At 52.4% G+C, this 23,723-nt stretch overlaps 1 protein-coding gene across 1 annotated transcript in view; it reads left to right on the top strand.

Moving 5' to 3' along the window:
• The first annotated feature begins 7,903 nt into the window (after nt 1–7,903).
• Nucleotides 7,904–23,723, top strand: part of NR5A1 (nuclear receptor subfamily 5 group A member 1) — a 56,342-nt gene continuing 40,522 nt past the window's right edge. The window contains exons 1-3 of the mRNA XM_061604119.1: nt 7,904–8,122; nt 14,010–14,134; nt 19,594–19,735. Of these exons, the coding sequence (XP_061460103.1) occupies nt 7,972–8,122; nt 14,010–14,134; nt 19,594–19,735 (418 nt within the window). The 5' untranslated portion in view covers nt 7,904–7,971. The remainder of the gene's footprint in view (nt 8,123–14,009; nt 14,135–19,593; nt 19,736–23,723) is intronic.

Below are 23,723 nucleotides of genomic sequence, written 5' to 3'. Positions count from 1 at the left end.
GAAACCACCCTGGGAGCTCTGTGTAGTTCTGTGAGGGGAATAGGGGTCTCCTAACAACTCTCAGCACCCTCAACAAACTATAGTTCCCAGGATTCTTTGGCGGAAGCCATGACTGTTTAAAGTGGCATAAGAGTGTTTTAAATTTAGAGTGCAGATCGGGCCATCACTTTGTTATGTTGCATCTCTTAATTCAGAGATGGGAAACCTGACTCCAACCCCTATCTTAATTAGTTTAAACCTGTGGGAGGGAAACACAGGAGGTACATTTTTATTCATTTTTAAATAAAATAAATACATTTATTTTTAAATAAATTATTTATTTTTATTTTGCAAGATCTGTTTCTCTGTAACATCTGAATTGAGAGAGTGCCTGGACTCAGTGGTGGGCTGGATGAGGGCCAATAAACTGAGCCCGAACCCTAGCAAGACAGAGGCGCTGTGGGTTGGTGGTTCCCAAGTTCGAATAACTGGTCAGTTGCCTGCTTTGGATGGAGTCGTACTTTGAAAGAGCAGGTCCTTAGTCTAAACAATCCATCTCTGTCGCTAGAGGTGACCTCAGTGGCTAGGAGTGCCTTTTACCAGCTTCGGCTGGTAAGATAGCTGCGGCCGTTTCTGGTCCGGGATAACCTGACCACAGTTGTCCATGCACTGATAAGCTCTAAACTGGATTACTATAATGTGCTCTATATGGGGCTGCCCTTGAGGTTGGTCCGGAAGCTGCAGCTAGGGCAGGGTATCACCTGCTGCTGAAAAAATTGCACTGACTGCCCATTAGCTACTGAGCCAATTTCAGGGCTCTAGTTTTGGTGTACAAAGCCCTACACAACTTGGGACCAGGATACCTGAAAGATCATCTTACCCCTTATATGCCCAGTGGGTCACAGCGCTCTGCAGGTGATACCATCTTATCAGGAGGTCCGTTCTGCACAACATAGGAAGTGGACCTTTGGTGTAGTGGCACCTACCCTTTGGAATTCCCTCCCTTTAAATATTAGACATGCACCATCTCTGTTATCTTTTCAGTAGCTACTGAGGACCTTCCTCTTTCAACAAGCCTTTTAAGTAGAGACCTTATCCCAGGCTGCGACTGTGCTGGAATTGCTTTTTAAGATGTTTTTAAAGCTTTTTTAAAAGTTGTGTTTAGATATATTTTAATATGTTTTTAAAGGCGTTTTGTTTTAATATATTTTAAAAGTCTATTTTTAAGATGTTTTAGAGTGTTTTTAGTATTATTATTTTTTTGCCACCCTTGGCTCCCTCTGGGAGGAAGGGCGGGACATAAATGTAATAAATAAATAAATAAAATTTACATACAATTGTATAAAATATTCCTTTAAAAAGCAATAAAAACAGACTGTAAGAACAATATATACGCAGAGCTCCAAAGGGATTCCCATCTTCTGCCCTGCTCTTCCTCAGCTTGTCCCATTAGACTGCCCCTGTCCTGGATATTGAAGACCCATCTCTGTTCTGCAGCTTTCCTTTGCCCCAGATAGGCTCACCACAAACAGCCCCAGCCCCCCACCTCTAGCCTTGAAGTCCTCTTGCCCTCCCCACCCCGCAAGGAGTCCTTTTAGCCCCTTCGACACAGCTTGAAGGGCCACTTTTGTCCTTTGTAAACCACTCAGAAGCCTTCTGTTGAGTAAGCAGTATAGACATTTTGTTCATAATAAAACAAATAATTCTTGACTCCAAACCTGGGAGGGGGCATTGGTGGCTGCAGTGGCTTTCCTTCCTGGACTTATGTACGGTTCCCTCTGGAACCTCTCCAGCTGCTTAGCGCCCCCATTTGGAATCTCGGGCACCTAAAACTGCACCAGCCACGGAGTGGCATTTGTACCGACAGCAGCATTCTCGGGCCTGACTCTACACCTCCACCCCTTCTGCAGCCCACCCAAGCAGAGCAGAGGCGAGGTTTGCCAAATTGCCCCTGGGATTCAAGCAAGCCAGTCCGGCATCATGCACACCTGGGATGCAAGCCAGTCCTAGAGATGAGGCCGTCACAGTCCATCCAGCAGGTCTCAAGCAGGAGGAGCAAGACTCCTCTGCTGAGGCATCAACAAAACAATCCCAGAAACTATGGCATTCAGAACTGGAACATATGGAGCCTAGTCTCTGAGCATGTGCAGAATGTCATCCTCTCGACACTGAACAACCAACCACAAGCAGCCCCCACACATTGAGAGGCCCTCCCCAGTTGGAGGATGAGGCTTCCAGAGGCAGGCTTGAGCCCCTGCACCTAGTATTTCCCCCATTCATTCACTAAGCTCCAGTAGCCATGAACTGAGCCAACCCTGGCTGGCAGAGGGGGCTTTTTTGACATCTGCACAGCCGGCCGAGTCCTTGGGAAGAGAGCCCAAGGTCAGCAAGGACGTTAGTGCCCCTCAAAGCCCCTCGTTCCCCAAAATAGCAGGCAGCTCATGGCCTGCACAAGGAAGTAGCCACTTTGCCCAGGAGCCGTCCCTCTTCTTGTGCTCTCTGGCGAGCGGCAGAGGCAGCCCTGCCCACCCGGCCGAGGCCTTGAACCTGCCGAGATTTATTTCCCATGACATTGGCACCGACTCTGAACATCTGGCATTCAGCTGATAATTGCCTGCAGCACAGCTAGAAGCAAGCTCTCCCTTTTCTCTGCTTCTCTCAGCTGGGCCGCAAGCGAGAGGCCTCAGGACTCCCTTTCTGACTCGGATGCAGTAAGGTCCTTCCAATTCTGCTCTTTGGGAGCTGGCTGCAGTGCTCTGCACACCCTCAGGGGCACCCTAGACAGTCTGGAGAGGCAAAGCAAAGAAATAAATAAAAACTCCAGCCAACAGCCGATATTCTTGATTCCTCTGAAACAGGAGTTGCAGGCCCACAATTCCCAAAGGAAATCCTGCAAGAGAAAAGCTCAGAAATCTTGGCAACATGGCCCACTCCTGTTGGGGCCACCAAGTAGCCCACAGAGATGGAGGTCCCACGGATGCAGCAAAGAACTGACCGTGATGGCAGTAGTTCCAAAAGGGTTGCCAAGGGCAGTGGAGGGGAGGGAGCTCCTCTAAATTTTGCATAGAAGGACAATAATGGTCCTGCCTTCTCTCATGTCTATAGCCTCATGGCAGAGAAACTCTTTCCGCAGATGGTGCTGCTGCCTGAACCTTGAACTGTTACCCGGGAACATGGATGCTAGGTATCGGTTGCTTAGCAATGAATCCATTTCTTTGGCTGGTGGGGAGGGGATAGGGGGAAGGCCTGTGTGTGTCTCAAAGGCTGTGCTGCTCAGAGCCCATCAATACTGTCCTGGAGGTGAAGGTCTGGCTAGCCAGTGTGCTGCATCCTCCTTGCCCACTCACAGCATCATTCACAGCTCCCTTCCCTGGCTCACGTTTCAGCAGATACCCCTCCTGAAGCTCCCAACTCTACACACACCCCGGCAAAGCTCTGCTTCTCCATCTAGAGCAGGGCTGGGGAACCTGTGGCCCTCCAGATGTTGTTGGACTCCATCTCCCATCATCCCTAACCGTTGGTCATGCTGGCTGGGGCTGATGGGAGTCCAACAAACCAGGTATCCCGTTCCTGATTCCGTGCCTTTCCTTCCCTACGCTTGTTTGCTCAGGGCACACTGATGCTGACCCATGAGTCCCACACAGATCCTTCCCTTCCCTTCCTTCTAACCCCCCCCCCCGCCAAACATACCTTTCTGTTCCCTCACAGAAGCATTTCTTCTTGTTAACATTCCGTTACCATTCTTCCTTGCCGGTGGATTGGAGAGCTGCAAACAGTCCACAGCCAATGGCGGTGGGCAGCAGGAGGGAGAAGCCAGTTTACACTGTTTCCTTTTAATGGGCACAAAGAGTAAGGCTTTCTGCCACAGTTTGGCATCTAACTGATAGCTGCAGTGTCTTGGACTCCTCCTTGGGGCTGCTGTGGAAGTACAATGAATATTCTGCCCCTTGACAAAACTCAGCAACAACATCGTGAAAACACCGACCAAGGTGCACCAATGGGGTGACTTGGTAGAGGACGCCTTCCTACGTTCCATTTTAATTCAGCCCTTTATTCAGAACCGTCAGGACAGGAATCTGACTTTATTTTTCATGGAAGGGCCATAGCTCAGTGACAGAGCTCTTGCTTTGCATGCAGAAGGTTCCAGGTTCACTCCCTGGCATCTCCAGGCCGGACTGGAAGAGACTTCTGCCTGAAGCCCTGAAGAGCCACTGCCCGTCAGTGTCAACAATCCTAAGTGAGATGGGCCCATCGTCTGACTTCCCATGTTCCTACGGCCATAGGATCAGGGATACAACAATGGATACTGAATCGCGTTAAGGCAGCCTCCCCAGCCAGCTGTTAATCACCCTCCTTGATGACCTCATTGATGTAGTCCAAAATGCCCTCCAGACGTTTTGGACTACAACTCCCATCAGCAGCAGCCTGCATGGCCAGGGACAACTGGAATTGTTTGGAAGGCACCAGGTTGGGGAAACCTAGTGCAGATTAAACTTCTGCCCCTAAGAAAACTGTTGGGAACCGTAGTACAAAACCACAAAACATCTCGAGGGCACCATGTTAAGGAAGGCTGTTTAGGCAACAGTGAGTTAGATAGGCCAACCACTCTGCCTAATGGTCAGATTGGCCCTAGCTGTCTCACAGTGGCCAGCCAGATGCCTCTGGGAAGCCCACAAGCATGCCATGAGCACACAGCACTCTCCAGCAACTAGTGTTCAGAGCCCTGTTGCCTCCGACAGTGGAGGTATAAGATATCCATTGTGGCTGAAATGGAAATGGACTGCCTTCAAGTCGATCCCGACTTATGGCGACCCTATGGTAAGTGGTATTCAGAGGGGGTTTCCCATTGCCTCCCTCTGAGGCTAGTCCTCCCCAGCTGGCTGGGGCCTGCTCAGCTTGCCACAGCTACACAAGCCAGCCCCTTCCTTGTCCGCAACTGCCAGCTGGGGGGCAACTGGGCTCCTTGGGACTATGCAGCTTGCCCACGGCTGCACAGGTGGCAGGGCTCGTAACCCCTCAGCCACTCCCTGTGGGGTGATCTTTAGCCGGCCCTTGACACCCAGGAGACACAAGCGGGGATTTGAACTCACAGACACTGGGCTCCCAGCCAGGCTTTCCTCCCCACTGTGCCACCCACTGTGGCTAGTAGCCGTTCATAGGCTTCTCCTCCTCCACAGATTTGCTTGATCCCATTTTATTTATTTATTTATTGCATTTGTATGCCGCCCCATAGCCAAAGCTCGCTGGATGGTTTACAACAATTAAAAACATTAAAAACAAATAGACAAATTTAAAAACACATGCTAAAATGCCTGGGAGAGGAAAGTCTTGACCTGGCATCAAAAAGAGAACAGTGTTGGCGCCAGGCACACCTCATCAAGGAGATCATTCCATTATTTGGGGGCCACCACTGAGAAGACCCTCTCCCTTGTTGCCACCCTCCGAGCTTCCCTCATAGTAGGCACCCGGAGGAGAGCCTTTGATGTTGAGCGTAGTGTATGGGTGGGTTCGTGTCGGGAGAGGCGTTCCATCAGGTATTGTGGTCCCAAGCCATGTAAAGCTTTATAGGTTAAAACCAGCACCTTGAATCAAGCTCGGAAACATACAGGCAGCCAATGCAAGCGGGCCAGAATTGGTTTTATATGTTTGGACTGTCTGGTCCCTGTTACCAATCTGGCTGCTGCATTTTGCACAAGCTGCAGTTTCCGAACTGTCTTCAAAGGCAGCCCAATGTAAAGTGCATTGCAGTAATCTAACTTGGAGGTTACCAGAGCATGGACAACTGAAGCCAGGTTATCCCTGTCCAGATAGGGGCGTAGCTGGGCCACCAACCAAACTTGAGCCTGAGCCTCAAGTGACAGAGACGGTTCTAGGAGAACCCCCAAGCTATGAACCTGCTCCTTCAGGGGGAGTGCAACCCCATCCAGGACAGGTTGGACATCCACCGTCCGGTCAGAAGAACCACTCACTAACAGCATCTCAGTCGTGTCTGGATTGAGCCTCAGTTTATTAGCCCTCATCCAGTCCATTGTCGTAGCCAGGCACCGGTTCAGCACATTGACAGCCTCACCTGAAGAAGATGAAAAGGAGAAATAGAGCTGCGTGTCATCAGCATACTGATGGCAACGCCCTCCAAAGCTCCGGATGACCGCACCCAATGGTTTCATGTAGATGTTGAACAGCATGGGGGACAGAACTGACCCCTGCAGAACCCCATACTGGAGAGTCCAGGGTGCCAGGCAGTGTTCCCCAAGCACCACCTTCTGGAGGTGACCCGCCAAGTAGGAGCGGAACCACCGCCATGCAGTCCCTCCCACTCCCAACTCAGCCAGTCTTCCCAGAAGGACACCATGGTCGAGGGTATCGAAAGCTGCTGAGAGATCAAGGAGAATCAACACAGTCACACTCTCCCTGTCTCTCTCCCGACAGAGGTCATCGTACTGGGCAACTAAGGCTGTTTCCGTGCCAAAACCAGGCCTGAAACCCGACTGAAATGGATCCAGATAATCGGTCTCATCCAAGAAGCCAACCAAGCTGATGGCTGTCACCACACCTTGGGGTAGCGAATTCCATCTTTTAACTGTGCAATGTCATACTGTAGTATTTTAATGTTTGTGTTTTTAAATGTTATAATTTCAATTTTTTGTAAGCTGTCTTTTGAAGGGCTAGCTATATATCAAATAAAAAAAAATAAAAACATACATTTTCAAAATAAATAATTAAGCACACACGGGATGCCCTCCCTTAACTGCAGCAGCTCTGGAGAGGTGCTTTGGGAACGTGAACAGAAAGACAGGCCTCCTTCCCACAACTTGTTTTGATGTGGAGGGGACGGTGGCTAGCAAAGTCACCAGGGATGGCTATGTTTGTTCTGGCTCAACCACCAATCCTGGAGCCTGCTCCCAACACGTCACAAACTCATCTGGCTGCAAACTCTGCTTCGCTGTTCCTTCTCAAGTTCTCCAGGAGGCAGTCGGCTCCCATGATAGAGCATCCGTGCTGGATTTATGCACAAATTAAGTAACCTACAGCTTAGGGCCTCAGAGCATGAGGGGCCTCTAAATAAATAAAAAAAAACAACCCAAAACACTACATGTAAAGTTATTTCGTATGCCAAAATGCTCATTGCAAGAGAGATGCTTTAGTTAGAATGTTAGTTTTTAGTTGCAGCCTCACCTACGTACCAGGATGTATGCAAGCAGAAAGGTATATATATTTTCATTGCCCTGTTAGAATACACGGGTGGTGTTGGTAGCATTATAGGACCTCTGAAACTTGATGTAACTTAGGGCCTCAGCTTGTCTTCATCTGGCCACCGCCATGCCACTGATCCCCATCTAGTGAGGGCTTCACCACATTCAAACTGGCCCCTGCAGATCAACCTAGAATGCAAAGTGCCTTTGACATCCCCCCCTTTTTTTAAGAGCCCACATTGAGGGGGGAAGCAGTTAACGGCTGTCAAAAATGGAAGTGTGACAACTTCATGGGCAGTTGCTCTGGTTTAACCAATCCAGAGGAAATCAGTCTGGGACCAGCCTCCATCTCACAAGAGTGCAGCGCTGGGCGGAGCCTCCCTCTCCCTTCGGGGAATCCGTTAAGGTCCGGGGGGGGGGGCTGGGCCATAAATCAGGCCTGGTTCCTCTCCCTCCCTTATTTTTTTTAATGAGCCTCTTCTCTGGCCATGCAAGGCCCCCTCCCCAGTAACCCTTTAGCAAGTTTCCTTCTCCTCTTGCTTTATCTATGGCAAAGGTCCCAGTCCATCTTCCTTGCTGCCACATTCTAACGCTGGTTTATGAGCAGTGCACTGTATCTTAATTATTTTTTTTAATGCCGTCACGTGGCCGCAGAAAAAGCCAATGAGGCAAGTAATCCGAACCCATTTTAGCCACTGTTTGGAGGTGGGGAGTGGTTGAAAGTCTAGCAGAGGCTGGGACGCCCGGAGCGAGTGCGCCCACTTTTATACCCTTGTGCACGCGAGAGAAAGAGACCCACATGCAAGGCCCCCTCAATCAATCCTTTCCATGTGGGTCCACCTGGATTAAAATCAGAGTCCAAGGATCGGGCTATTTCCACTCCTGGAGACCCAAGCGAGAGTTTCTGGCTTCTTCAGCTCCACGGACAAACAGCAAGAGGCCTTTCCCAAGTAAGTGACTGATAGCGGGCAACCCCAAGGTCCTTCCAACAGTCAGACCGTTCTCCACCCCCGAGATGATCTCTCGTCTCTGTCGTGGGGCGAGCTGGGCCGACAGTCTGTGGCACTCTCCATTCCATGTTATCTAAGCGCCGTTGGGTGGAAGATGGAAAGCCAGTAATGTACTGAGCTGGGCTGGGAGGAGATATTTAAGGGTTGTTTCCTTGTGTTTCTACATTTGATTCTTGTTTCCTGCAGAGGTTTCTTCTTGGCGATGCCTTTGCAACTCCAGTCTCTGTTAGGCGTGGGGGTGAGGGCAGTGGAAGGATGCGCTCCTCGCTGGCTTGCGTGCTCTCCCACGCCAGTAGGCCATGGTACGCCCTTCTCCAAACGGCAGGGGCGAGGCGACAATTTGGGACAGCTTCTGCAAGACCCGTGTCAGTTTCAACTAGGGCTTAACCTGAGACTATGCTCTGAGCCAGGACCTGTTTCATTTTTCTTTTAAAAGGGTGACGGCTCAGTTCTGGAACTTGCAAATGAAAAAAGAGAATTCCTTTGTGTCTAAGCAGAGTGCCTTTGCCTGACCACAGTCTTCCTATAACTGGGCCCAAGCAAGCTAAAACCTGCCATGTCTCATTTTAGGGAGTGTGTGCTCAAAGGTGATCCACCGATGGTGGGATACTGGCATCAAACTTAACCTCTGTTGACCCAGTTAATATCAGGAACCAAGTCCAGTCCTGGGTCTCCTCCCAAGGCAATCTGCTGCTGGAAGCAGGCAATATGGTGCCCCCTCCTAATTCTACCTACAAGAGCCTGCCAGACTGGCAGCTGTATCTTAGTTCAACACTGCCAACAGGACAGCTGGTTGCATTCAAGTGTCCTACTCAGGGCAGACACATGGAAATTAATGACCTTAAGGTAATCCCGCCTATTAGCTTCAATGCATCTCCTCTGAATAGAACTAGCAATACCACCCAGCATCTTCCACGGTATCTGGGCAGCAACCTAGCTTAAGGGTTGCAGAGCAGACTGGGCATGGTCCTCACCACTCTACCACCCAAGGCCTCACTCCCCTAGATGGCATCCCCCCCTTATCACAAAGTAGCTCCTCACAGATGATCTGGGATGAGGAAATAAGGCTTCCGACTCAGTGGAGTGGGATGTGGTAGGGAAGGGGCACAGCTGCCGGGTCAGCAAACTTCAGATTACACACATGCACTTAAAACAAAACAAAAAGCAAAGTGTGTGATGATGGACTGCAGTCATTCAATTTGTTTTGTTAAATGGAGCAAGAGGGCATAGAAGTCATCCCTTCTAAGCCAGATGCCCCATCTCCAAACAGACCCAGAAGCTGGCGGGCATGCCAGTGGTGGGGAACCTGTGGAATGGGGAACCTGTGGGGGCACTCCAGGGATTGCTGGTCTCCAACTCCCAGAGGCCACAGCAGCTCACATGGCCAGGGATGGTGGGAGTTCGAGTCCAGCAACATCTGAAGGGATGTAATAGAAAGGGCCATCTGCACAGGCTCAGAGAGGAGCCTTTTGATTCTTTCACATGCTCCAGGACTCCCAAGCTGAGCCAGTTCCAAAGTGGTAGCTGGGGCGGGCAGGTAGCAGCTGCCAAAATGAGAACACTACGAGCCTTTTCCTCCTAGACTTATCTTTTCAGGTTGGCTCCCTTTTCCCCAGTCTGGGAGAACTGGTCGTGACACTCTGTGCATGCTCAGAGGCGCTCTTATTACGGCCAGCAGCAGTGCTTTGTTTTGCCGGCACTCCACTGCAACCCAGTCCCCAGACGGAGGCCTTCTGCTCTCCCAGGAGCTCCCCTGCAAACATTTACCTCTGCAATGCCCTAAATCCCTTCCACGGAGGATCTGTAAAGCTCTGTGCAGAGACCTAGGTAGCCTCCTGGGACCCAGGAGGCCTCTTTGCCTCGTGCCCCATAGATTGTGCCTGGGCAGCCATTTGTGTCCCCTGCCCAGCCCTCAAGCAGCACTGACCAAGCCATCCCTCTGGCTTCTATTCTTAGTCACAGCTGGCCAGCCAGAAAGATCCCTCCCTTCAGTCCAAGCAGGAGGCAGCTTCCTTCCAGCTGCCACTGGAGGAAGATGAGGGTGGAAAATGCCTCCCCCCCCCCGCAGCTTTGGACACTCAGAACAAAGGCACACATGCGATAGACCTCTTCACTTGGAGCAGAGAACTGCTAGCAGTGGCCGTGCATGGGTCGCTAAATGCTCTTCGTGTGTGTGTGTGCGATGACGGGCGGTACATGCAAAATATTAACATGTGCATGTACAACATTAAGCTGCCAGGCAGAAAAAGTCAGCTGAGCCTTTACCCTGATAGGCTAGTTTTTAGCATGCAGGATTCCTCTCGCCCAGTTGTGAATAATTCCATGCAGGGATGGTGTTCCAGATACAGTGTCAGACTCCAACACCCATCATCCCTGACCATTGGCCATGGTGCCTGGGGTTGATGTGCGCTAGAGTCCAACATTAGGAAGGCCAGAGGTGCAACACACACACACACACCCTGGATGAACACATGCTGCCACCTGGAGAGTTGGAGTCCAGTAAAAAGATTTCCCCTTTGGTTGGCTTAGTTACCAGCTGCTACAACAGAAGCATATGAAGCTACCTTATAGGGTCATCAAGGCTAGTGCTGCCAACACTGACTGGCAGTGGCTGTCCAGAGCTTTGGGCAGAGAATCTTTTCCAGGCCTCGTTACCGATGCAGGGGATTGGCCCTTGGACCCTCTGCTGCTGCTCTGCTGGTAAAGGAGGCCGTAGCCTGGAGTGACCCCCCAATAAAACTAGGAGTGGGGGAACCTGTGGCCCTTCCTGGGCTCCAACGCAGGTCCCTAGCTGGGGGAGGGCGACTGTTTTTCTTCCCCCTAATTCCCCATCCCCCCCAAATAAATGATTACATTTACTACAGAGAAAAGGCTGGCAGCCACGTCGGCCAATGGGCCTGGAGGGCCTCGTGGTCGGGCTGTTCTCAAGGCCTAGGCTGCCTTCTGGTCCTCCACCGGGACCAATTGAGGGGGGAGCTGTTTTTACAATACTTTGGTGTTATATTGACATGGAAGGAGGGGCTGGGTTGGGCATTTTAATTGCAGGGGGATTATCCTCTCTTTAAAAAAAATCTGGGGAACCATTAAAAATAAAAATAATAAATATATTAACCCTAACCCCTCCCACCTACCATCCGAAGTGGGTAAATCCAGCCAATCGCTTCCTTCCGCTCCTGCTGCAACCCACGTGCAACCGCAGCGGCCAAGAGCGGACCTTCCTGTTTCTGTAGTTGGTATTCCGCCTTTCCATGCACAGAAACCCAAGACGGCTGACAACCCCTCCATAATGCTACCCCAGCCCGCCCAGGCCATAAAAGCACAATGCAACCAACAATAAAAATGGAAAGCACATAGAAATAAAAGTCCTCACGAAGCGCGGACGGAAACAAGAGGTCAGGCTCAGTTTCTAAAATGGCCGGTGGGGGAGTGGAAGCTCGTCCCCCAGAATGCTTTGTCCCGCCTAGTCCCAGGGACCCCTGTGGCAAAAGGAAGTTACTCTGCACACGCTCAGGGGCTTCCTCTCCTATATTGCTATATTGGAATGGAGACTTCAGAGATGGTCGAGAGGGAAGGGAGGCGCCGGTCAACCGCTGGGCTTGGGATGCTGCGGGGAGGGCAGAGATGGACATTGCAGCGGACAAGGCTGGCCCCCCTCCCAGCCAAAGTCCCGGCTTCTCCGCTGCAGCCGCCCCCGTCTTCGTGGCCTCTGGCCCGTTGGGGCCACCGCAATCTAGGCAGGCTGTCTGCCGTCGGGTGCGAGGGAAGGGCTCCTCCGTAACCTGCTTCGGAGTGAGCTAGGCTCGCTGGAGGTCTGTGCAAGCGGGTTTCAGTGCGGGCCGCGTCTTGGCCAGGCGGGGACGACCCAAGGGCCGGATGGGGGGGGCTGCTCGTCTCTCTCTCTCTCTCTCTCTCTCTCTCTCTCATACAAACACACACACCCCGCCCGCGCAGGATCTCTCCTTGAAGCAAGAAGGGCCCTCCTCCGCCGCCCCTTTGGAGCTCGGAAGGGGGGCAAGCGGGATTTGGGATCGCGCGGAGACCTTTCCGCACAAGCCCTGCCGCCAAATGCGGCCCCCAGGTTTCCCCGTCTGGCCTGCAAGAGCAAAGGGCCGTTTGAAAATCCGGTGGGGGGCATTTCTTGGGCCCGGCCCGCGCTGGCCTCCTCTTTCCACGTCGTTTCATTCATGCGTTGGAATGCGTTGACGCTGGGATCTGTGCTCGCCGCCCCTTAGCAGGGAGATCTGGCGGCTTGCAATATTATTATTATTAATACTGTCATGATTGTAATATTACAAGATTGATTGTAATATTATAAAATACTCATGTAATAATAATCTAATAGTCTATTATTAATAATCTAGTATAATATTATAATGTATAACATAATTATAGAGTATATTATAAAATATGATAAATTATGTCATATGTTAAACTGTTATCAAATAATATAATAATCGTACATTTCTTCCTCAAAATACCCAGATCTCGTCATTTGTTTGCGGGTGGGGGTGGAATAAAATTTGGGGGGAAATATAACCGATCCCCCTTTTATCTCCCCCGATTATTTAAAAAAATCCCCGGCTGATTTGCGTTTCCTTTCAACCCGTACAATTAAAAGGTGTCCCCCACGTTTTATTTCGCCTGCTTGAGAGAGAAGGAAACAGGAAGCGAAACATGCCCAGGCATTTTTGTAGGGGCCCGTCAAAAGAAAAAGAAACATGAATTCCCCCCCCCTCTGGTTTCTTTCCCTTTGCCCCCCGAAACGGCCTTTCTTCTCGCTCCCAAACTGGACAGCGGGGACCGGCTTGGTGTGTCTGACTCACTCCTAAGAAGTTTAGACATCGGTGGGCGGAAGGGCGACCGAAACAGCTCGCCCTCTCCGGACCCTCGCTTGCCGTCCTGGCCTTCGATCTCCAGATCCCCGAGCCGGCCGTGTAGAAAGCCATACCCACCCGGGGCTGGGGGGCGAGGACGGGCAGGGCTGCCTCACCTCTCCTCGGCGGTTTCCTGCCTGTCATTGGAAGGCTCTGAAAACCTGCTGGTAATATTTGAGGGAGCGTTTATTTCTCCGCACCCCCCATTGCTTTTCCGCGACGAACATAGTTTCGGGGGCGCCAATGCGGGGGTGAAGCTACCCCCCCTCCGGAGCAGCCATGCTGTGCGGGGGAAGAGAGGGACTGGCGCTGGGAAGAGCCCTGCAGTAACTACTCGCGTGCGCGGGAAGACCAGACCAGAGGAAGGTAGCATCGCCCCCCCTCCAAGGGCCCCGGCTTCCGCCAAGGCCAGTCATTTTCAACTACCACCACCACCCCGCGTAGACCCTTTCGCCTCCTACCCTCTTCCTGGCTCCACTGAGGAGCCGGTGCGCCCCGTCGGGGCCAAAAATGCTTTGCAGTCAGGCCCAACTGAGACTGATGAGGACGGGACGTTTTATTTTCTGCCTATGGGGCGGCGGGGGGAGAGCGAGGCCCTCCAGCATTGGGGAGGAGCGCTGCCCCATTGGGTGGGTGGGTGGGTGGGGGGCTGACTCCCGACGCCCCACCCCGCGGACATAATGGAGACCTAGCTCCACTCTCCAGGGCCCTCCTTCCCTGACTGGGGGCTTGCTTTTCTCCCGCCCCCCACCACTCAACGGGCACAGCCTCCCCACCGCGCTATAAAAGGCTGCCGCCTCCCGGCCGCGTCCGTCGGTCGGTCAGGCTGCCAGTCCGTCCTTGGGTTCCGGGCCGGCCACCCCCTCCCTCCCTCCTTCCTTCCCTTCCCCCCTCCGTCCCTCCCCCCCTCCGGTGAAGGCTCAGGCGCTGCCCGGCTTCTTTCCTTCCCGCAGGCCCTGCGGCGGCGGCAGCGGCGATGGATTATTCCTACGACGAGGACCTGGACGAGCTGTGCCCCGTCTGCGGGGACAAAGTCTCCGGCTACCATTACGGGCTCCTCACCTGCGAGAGCTGCAAGGTAAGGCGGCCGCAGCGACGGCGCTCTGACGGTCGGGCTGGCCAGGCGGGACCGGGCGAAGGAAGGGAAGATCAGACCAGGCAGCGCGGCACTGGCCCGGGCAAGGTGGGGGGGGGAGAGAGGGAACTCCTATTCCACCGGGCCGTTCCCCCATCCCCTAAAGCGCCAACCAGCCCGGGAGATGAGATGAGTTGAGATGAGAAGGGACTATGTTGGAGGGGGGGGGCGAGAGAAGAGGATTGTTATCAGGCACCAGAAACCTCTCCAAACATCAACACCTCCCGCCCCCCCCAAAAAAATTTTGCTTCAAGGTAGCAGCGCTTTTGGCTTTTTGGTTTGCTTGTTTTCGCGGGGACGTCCTTCGCGCACAGAGGACACCTCAGAAATGCAGCCCCCAGGATTGGCACGGCCCCACCTCCTGAATCGGGATCCCGGCTGGAATTATCATAATAAATGCAGCGTTAAAGGGGAAATGCCGACGCCGGCCTTAATTCCAGCGTCCCAAACGTCGGGCATAAAATTGTGACGGCGCATTTCATGTCTGACGCTGGAGGTGAGAACCCGAGGAGGTTCCGTTTTCGGCAAGGGATAAAGTTGGAAGTGTTGCAGAACGAAATGGTGAGAATGGAAAACAAAACAAAACATTGGAATACAGACACCTAATGCATTATTATTATTGTTGTTGTTGTTGTTGCATTATAATAATAGTCACTAAAACGAAACCATGTTAGTAATATTAAAATAAAATTAGCAACATCCACACAAATAATAATCCCCAAATCCACTGGAATTTTATTTCTGGGCTTCCCAGCTTCAGAACAGACTTTCTCCCCTAGAATCCCTCCCCATGTTCTGTGGCTTCGGGAAGGCCCCGGGACCTAGCGAGCCTGGAGAAGCCTTCTATGACTCTAAGCCCCTGGCTTCCTACTCTGGCCCCACAGATTCACCCTGAATGTACAATCCGGCCTCAAATCGTTTTGGGTGTTTTTGTTTTAAAAATATTTATTTTATTTGAAAGGCCCCAAGGAGACGGTGAACGACAGCCGCTTCCCTTCGAATCCAAATTTCAGGATTGGCTCACGATTAAAACACCATTGAACGCCGATTCGATGTCACTCCGATTCAGAACTGCCCGGAGATTTGCAAAGGCTGCTCCCTCCCCAATGCCTTTTCCTTGCTGCCTTTTCGCCCTCCAGTCCTCGAAAATGCGCGATAGGGCTCATTTGGCAATATTATTTGAAAATATATCAAATGCTTTAGGAAGAAATTAAACAGAACGACTTAGGGATAAATCAAGCAGAAAATATGGACGGACAAATCTGAGCCACTCCGGAGTTCCCCAAGCTTCTGGAAGGGAAAATCTCTCAGGGATGGAGAAAATGTGTATTTCAGGGAACAATTATTAGAATTAATATTTTTACACTGACCCCCCAAATTCTGTTCGTTTAATGTAAGATCGTGTGTGATGCAAGGAGGTATTTTCTGGTGCGGTGTGTGGGGGGGTTGGTGTGTTGGCAATTATTTGCAAAGAAAGCGCCCTGTATATTTTTCACGTTCGATAAATAAAAGGCAGCGTGGAAGGCTCCCCCACCGCAGGCCCCGCGGTCCTCTCCCCTTTGAGCCGACGGGGCAAAACGAAAGGAGCCTGGATGAGTTGGGGAGGGCTGGTCCCCATTTCCTGGCCCCTCCCCCACCAACAGGTGAAGGGCCTGGTTGTCCCCCGGCTCGCCTGTTCCGTCCCCCCAGGGGAAAGGGCTCGCGCTAAGCGGGGTGCAAGTGGCGCGGGACGCCCCGTCGGGCGGAGGCGCTGCTCAGCCGCGTCCTGAGGGAGATGGGTCGCTTTGCAAGCGGGGGTGGGAGGAGGGAGGAGGAACTTAAACTAGCGCGGGGGGGGCGAGGAATCGTGACTATGAGACTCCCCACACCAGGAGATAATTATTCTTAGATATTCTTTCCCTCTCTTTCCGGGACACCCCGGGAATAACGCCCGCCCCTCCCAAAATGTCACGACTCTTGGCTCTTCTTCGCCGCTGTGGATTTCTTTATGGGGAGGGGGTCTTCTGCTTCTCTGCCTTCGGTTCGGTTTAGTTTCTTTCCTCAGCCTGCTTTGCCCGCCGTTAACGGCATCCTTTGCGACGGGCGCGGAGTCGGGGGGGAGGGAGGAGAGCCCAGGAGGAGGGAGTCTCAATGGATCGGCTCGTGTAGAGGCTGGGGGGGGGGCTCCCATCAGTCGCCGATGAAGGGCAGATTTCGGCTGCTGGGATCGGGCTGAACTCCCCAAACTTCCAGAGGCAGACCCCTCCTCATGCCCTGGGGCCCCCAGCAGCTCCAGCTTGAAGAAATCCCCCCAGCACCAGCTGCACTCCTAAAAGGGCGCCGCGCCTTCCCGAGTGGGATGACGCCCTGAGCGCTTTCCCCAGTTGCAATTTGTAGAGACTCTGGACTTCGGGTTCTTAAGAAACACTCCCCCGCCCCCAAAAGTATATGGCTTCAATAGGTGGAGGGCTGGGGGGGGGTTCCTTCGGGCTCAATTTGCTAAGTGGGGCGTTGGGCTTGCGCCTCAGAGTCCTTCGACGGCGCCGCTGCCCTTTTCTGGCAAAAGCCCTCCCCGCAGTTTGCCTTTGATACCTCGTCTGAATGTTGGTTTCGATGCGAAAGAGGAGGGAGAGGGGTTCGGACGGGCTGGGGCTGACGCGCTTGCCTGGACGGCTCAGCCCCTAATCTCCGTGATGGTATGGGGGGGGCGATTTGTGGGGTCGTGGATAGAGTTGTGCACTTTGCACAGAGTCGTATTTCAGATGCCTCGCTCTGGGCCTGCAGGACATGGCGGCACAGTGATGAGAAGAGGCACGCTCTGCATATGCTCAGAGGCACCTTTCCCCATGATGAGGTCACATATTCTAGGGACTCATTCCCTGATATGGAAAAGCAGCTCCAGGACCGAGTCGCATCAATTATAACGCCACCGCCACCGTTGTCATTATGATGTCAGTGGTTTGCAGATGATGTTAAAAAGACAAAAAAGTAATTAAAAACCTACCTTGAAACGTGCTTTTTATAACAATAACAATAACAACAACAACAACAACAACAACAACAACAATAATAATAATAATAATAATAATAATAATAATAATAATAATAATAATAATAATAATAATAATAATAATAATGGAATCCTCTTTATATGATGGAATCAGAGTTTCTGGCAATTGTCACACCTCTTGATGGTACAGGATCCTGCACTCTTTTGGTTTATGGGTGGCAGACAGCAGGCACCCAGATACCAGAACAGCACCTGTGTGAAGCCAGTGCAATATATTGTGTGGTGTTCAGCTAAACCTTCCTAAATCCATAGGGATTATATCCTAAATCAGGACTGGGGAGCCTGTGGCCCTGCAGTTGTCATTGGACTTGCAGCTCCCATCAGCCTCAGCCAGCATGGCCAATGGACAGGGATGATGGGAGTTGTAGTCCATGCCCTCTCCAGAATTACCAATTCCCCGTCCCCTGGCATAGCCTGTTGCAGGACTGGGGAGACCCAGTCAGTTATAAGCTCCATTCAGCCCTGAAACTCTTCCTGGTTGACCTTGGGACATTAATTCTCTGTCCCTCTGAGTCTAACCTACTTCACAGAGTTGTAGTGAGGATAAACTGAGTGTACTAAATAAATATGAATTACAGCTAAGCTGAGGTTAGAACTGGTGTGCATGTGTGTGTGTGCATGCTTCCTGGCTCCATCAATGTGCACATGATGCGGTTGTTTGTTGTGTTGTTCATAGCACACAGTGAACTCCGGAAGGGGAGTCAGAGGGCAGGACTTGGCGAGGAGTTGAGCCCCAGCTGTAGAGGCAACCAAGTGTGTTGTGATACCTTCAAGACCCACAAACACCTTATGGCACAAGTGGATTAGAATCCACTTCAGGTGCAGATTATTATTATTTGATTATTATATTATCGAATTCAAATAACTGAATTTAATATTAAGGCCTGCGGATTATACATTAATTGCCCTCTTACTCGGATTTTCACTTGAGTCATATTAACATCGAATCAGATATTAAGGCTCCTCCTGCCTCTGAACCCTGGAGATTATTCAAATTAGATATTTGAATATATTATTATATTATTCATTATTATATGTACTTACATGCATGTACAGTATACACTTAAAGGTGCAGAGAAAGCTGTGAAATCAAAGGGAAATGAAATTGAATTATTATTATTATTAACTTATAAAGGGCCTAAAAGCTTCTAAGCACTGTTGGAAGTGGAGCAAGAGCAACTCCTGTTTTGCTCTTTTGCTTATGTTCTAGAAGGGAGATAGAGTTAGGGTCCTCCAGATGGATAGGCTTGACCACCTTTACCTGTGATGCTCTGACTTCCTTCCTTCCTTTGAAGCTCATCTGCCCCTCCTCCTTGTCCAGGAGAGAGGAGACACCTTTTGTCTCTGCTTTCTCTCTCCTAGCCATGGGGGCAACTCCCAAGCCTGGGCATTGCGCCTCCAACTTAGTTAGTTAGAACGAGGTATGCCTTTGTATCTACTATGTATTTCTATAAATAAAGTAGCTTTTCTTATTTTACTAAGACTCAAGTCTCAGTGATGCTGATGCAGGGTAAAAGCCTGCTTTCTTAGGCAAACGCGCACACACGCTGGCACACTCGCATTTCAGACCGCTGTTGCTCTCTGCTGTGCTGCTTAAACTAATTTAGCACCAACAGCAACAAGCACTGTACATATAATGAAGATAAAACAGTCCGTGCCCACACCTTCACACTCTAAGAGACATGGCACAAAAGGAAAAAAGAGAGGAGAGGGCAGAGGAACGTAATAGTTGAAGCAGCCTGCTCCTTCACTGGCCCACGGATGGTTTGTCTCCCCTTTGCAGGGATGTTATTTCTGGGAGTGGTGCTTGGGATAACCCTATTAAAATTTAAATATATAACAACAAAGAAGTCATTATTGTGGCCATTCACAAATAGTGTTGATGAAAACACAAAGATTGGTACCCGTGTAGTGGGAGTGAAAGGACAGGCCTCCCAGCCAATGTCATTCCCTGGCCACAAGATTGAACTGGAATTTAAACCCAGGACCAGAGCCAGAAGTTTAAACCCTTCAGCATCCTTTCTTCCGGCTCCTGCTCTGGGGCTTAATCTGTGCTGAGGTTCAATGGGAGCTGTCTGTTCTGGAACGCCTGGCCTAATAACGAAGGCGAGAGTGTCACTGAGCATACTCAGAGTGCACTTCTCCCACGAGACAGCTGTCTTGAACGGGGCTTCCAGGTGGAAGGTGGAGGGTGTGGCTTCCAGACGCCCTTGAGCCCCGCACCAACGTGCTAGAAATTAACCCAAAGACTATGGTCCCGTTGGGGAACCCGGCTTGCGGGGGATACGCCCGCTCCCTCCCTCCCTGCCTGCCCCTCTCAGATTCCGTCTCTCTCGCCCCCCCGCTTCTGCAGGGCTTCTTCAAGAGGACGGTGCAGAACAACAAACACTACACGTGTACCGAGAGCCAGAACTGCAAGATCGACAAGACGCAGCGCAAGAGGTGCCCCTATTGTCGGTTCCAGAAGTGCCTCGTGGTGGGCATGAAACTCGAAGGTGACTCCGGCGGGCACAGTCCTGGGCAGGGCGGAAGTGGGGCGCCCTTGCACGTCAGAAGACCGGTCCTGAGGGGGCCAGGGGTCGCGTGGGAGGGGGGGAGAAGTCTTTGCATCCCAGCCTGCTGCTTTTGGAGCCTCTGCGCTTTCCCGTCGGAGCTGACCGCGGCAAAGAGGGCCAGACTAGACGTGGCCTGCTTTTGGCGGCGCGAAAATCTGGCGGGAGGGTCTGCGAGCTTAACAGGGGGCCGGGTGAGTGGGCTGCTTAGCCCTTTACGCTCTTCAGCCCATTTTCTCTTTCCCCCCCCACGCCCCTCCGTCGACTCTTTGCTTCTCCACCAGAGGTGGGCGGAGATACATACATTTTCCGCCTAGATTGTGCGAATGCAACACCTTCCCTGGCCAGAGTTTGAAAGGGGCATGAGAAAAAGTTTAAAAGGCTGGTTCTTTTATTTCGAGGGCCACCATTATTGGCATGGCCGAATAATAATGCCAACCTTCTCGAGCATGTGCAGAGTGCAAAGTCCCCACTGCTAAGTCACCACAGTTGGAATGTCTCATCTTTGAATGGGGGGGGGGGCAACAGCTTTCAGGGCAAGGAGTAACTTCGACGGCGGGCTGTCCCCTCTCTTGATCTCAGTTATATCAGTTCTTTAACTCTGGCTTCCCTCCGTGATGCTCAGCTTCATTTTGCAGAAGAGGTTTTGGACAGCCCACATTAAAAATCTGCTTGAAAGCAGGATTTAATCTAAGGGGTTTTTCCCCATAACACATGCAGCCAGCGCGCTGCCCGCTCCCGAGCTAGTAATTTGTCCCAAAATATATTATTGGCAGATTGTGTGTGTGTGAGAGAGAGACAGAGACAGAGAGCTCATCGGTACAGAGTACCGGCACCTCTATGGTGGCTGTCCATGCCAGCCATTTTGCGCCGGCACCCACGGCACTTTTATCAAGGTTTGTGTACCAGCAAAAAAAAAGCGCTGGCTATAAGTTTATGAAGATTTTAAAGGAACCAATATTTATCTCCATTTGCTATTTCTTTTTAGCTTTTCTAGTTTGTTAAGAAACTACCTAGCTCCTTATTCAGTCTCATATGCTCAGCTGCGCAAAAAACTTATTTCGCCCTGCACCGAAGATATTTTTGAGGCTGCACAAAATGAGTCCAGGCCAGCTGCACGTTAGAATAAGCCCTTGCCAGAAAGCCCTGTGGCTGCGGGGTGGGGGGGGGGAGAAACTCCTGCAGCCGCTGCTCTGGGACCTCCCTGTCTCGGAGAGAGAGGCGAGGAGCGGCCTGGGCACAGCGGCGGCCCGGAGGGCGAGGGTCGGCTCCGCCGCCGCCGCCGGGAAAGACAAAGTGAAAGCAAATTCCTTTGCAGAAAGGAAAAGCGAGGAGGCAGCCAGGCTGGACGGGAGCCTTTGCGGAGGCCGCCTGAATGTCACGGATCTTCGGAAACAAACAACTGGGATTTAATAACAACAATAATAACAATAATAATAGTTTCCAGTTACACACTGGAAACCAGAAGCTTCCTGCACAGGAGAGGAAGTCCGCAGGGTCTCAAAGGGTCTTAGACCCCCTTACTTTTTTGAGAGCAGGGTCCCAATGTCTTCAGTATCCTCCAAGCCAATCAGCACCAAAGGGGAGTGCGTTAGCCACTGAGAAGAGACTTCTAAGTGCTTCCTTGTTCTTTCCTGCTGACGGGAGCCAATCAGAGTGAAAAGAAGTGAGTCAACCACTGAGAAGACTCTTCTCAGTTGCTAACACTCTGCCCTTTCACGCTTATTAGCCCCTAGGGACGTCTGTTGCTGTGGGAGAAGGCATTAACAAGGATCTAATTTTCAACCCCGCAGCAAAAAGGGGGGAGGCATGGTCGTGACACACATGAAGGGACCTTGCAATTCTGAATTTGCCACTATATTATTTCCCCAGGCCTGCTTCTCAGTGAGCTGTAAGGAGGGGGGATAGAGGAGGAAGGCAATCTGTACATGCTCAGAAGCACTCTTCACACGTGCTCCAAGGCTAGAACCTGGGGTCACCGCAGGCGGTGCAACTGGAGTGCGTCGTGTGCCTATATGTGGACCCTTCACTTCCGGTTATCCCAAAGATTGCGGAGAGGAGGCGCCACAGGCCTCTCCGTCCCCCTCCCCCGCGTGCAACGAGCCGACCCTCCATCCTGCGAGGTGCTGAGCGCCCCCGGGGGCCACGCGGTCGGCTGGGATGCCGGTCATAGAGCAGCCCGCTCTGCCAGCAGACTCTGGAGGGGGCAGTCTTGGCTTCCCGGGATGCTGCAGTCCGTCTCAGCGGCGCTTCAGTGGCAGGGAGGTAGAAGGCGGCTTCCGCCTCCCTAGGGCGGGCCTTGGCGTTGTGAAGTAGTTGCAGACAATCCCCCCCCCGAATGGCGTCAGGTAGGGAGAGCGCCTGCTACGCATGCAGAAGGCCCCGACCCCTCCACTTAAAATGGAAGGTGACGGTAGTACAAAATATCCGGAGGGCACCGGCTTGGCAAAGGCTGCAGTGACACTGCCAGTACAGCTTCTGAGCGTATGCAGAGCGCCTTCCCTTTTGCAATCCTGATCAGCAGCAACAGCAGCGATAAAATCGTCATCATCCTGAGGGGGGCAGAAAGGCCTTTGCCCCTGGCCCGGGGGTTGGCATTAGCCCCGACTGCATCAAGCCTCGCGTTGTTTTAGCCCCCGAGGATCTCCGGGAGGGGCGGATACCGCCTCCCGCGCTGCGGGGCCTTTTCCGTGGCGAACACTTCCCGGCGATGTGTCCGCACCGGGCAGGGAAAGGAAGGAACGCCCGGCCGCGCGCGCACCCCCCAGCGCAACCCCCGATCAGACACGCCTCCCCCAAAGAGAGGACAAAAGGCAACCTGAAAGTATCGAATTGGGAGAACAGGAGGGACGGGGGAAGAAGGGCTGACCTCAAGCTGATCCCAAAGGCGGCCTCGGCCAGGGGAGTGCGCGCAGCCGGGCGAAGGCAGCTTCTGCCCAGGGCCCTGGAGGGCACTTTAGCGGCGGGGAAGCGAGGCGCGCCTTTCATGGCGCAACAGGGTGTCATGGCTGAGGCTCCTGCGGCCCATCGGGAGCGATTCTTGGCGGGGGGGGCTCTTCTCATTCTCCTGGGCGGGGGGGGGGGCAGCGGCCCAGCGCCATTCTGTGCCATAATAACGGCGTCAGGGCGGGCCGACCTCCTCCTCCTTTCGAGGAAGGGTAGGTAGCGCGCCACCCTTGCGCGCAGAAGGCCTCCAGTTCCGTGCCCCGCATCCCCAAAACAGGGCTCGGAGAGACGACGCCCGCCTGCCCGAAACCCTGGAGCCGCTGCCAGTCAGTACGAAGCTAGATGGACGTACACGGTCTGACTCGGTGCATGGCAGCTTTCCCAGGTTCCTCTGGCGTGGACAGTGGGCGGCGCGCGGAGGAGCCCGGCAACTCCCATCGTCCCTGGGGATGCCGGCTGGGCCTGTTGGGAATGCGAGCAGAGGAGCAGCAGGTTAACCTCTCCTGGACCCCCAGCTCCCGTTTCCCTGGCCCGGGCTGGCTGAGGCTGATGGGAGGTGGAGTCCCACCATATCTGGAGGGCCACAGATCCCCCCCGTCTCGAACTGCCCATGGCAATCAAAAACCCACAGGAGATTCCTTTCCCAGCCTTCTAATCATTTTATTTGTACTCCGCCTTTCTGCCCAGGCACCCAAGGCGGTTTACAATGTTTAAGATACTTAAAAACCAATATAGCTATAGAATAGATATTATGTGAAAGGGAAAGATCTTGCTGAAGCAGAGGGAAGAACTGCGTTTGGGACTTCCCTTTCGCTCCAGCGGGGGTGGGGAATATTTGGCCCTGGGACTCCATCTCCCATCAGCCCCAGCTAATCCAGTTGGTGGCCAGGGATGATAGAAGGTGGGGTCCAGCAAACTCTGACGAGTGACAGTTTGCCCTGTCGTCGGGCTTGCGAGGGCCGTGGCGCCGGAGCCCGGCTCGTGG

Source organism: Rhineura floridana, chromosome 20, assembly GCF_030035675.1.
Source record: "Rhineura floridana isolate rRhiFlo1 chromosome 20, rRhiFlo1.hap2, whole genome shotgun sequence".
NCBI classification, from domain to species: Eukaryota; Metazoa; Chordata; class Lepidosauria; order Squamata; family Rhineuridae; genus Rhineura; species Rhineura floridana.
This window is presented reverse-complemented; position numbering and strand designations above follow the sequence as displayed.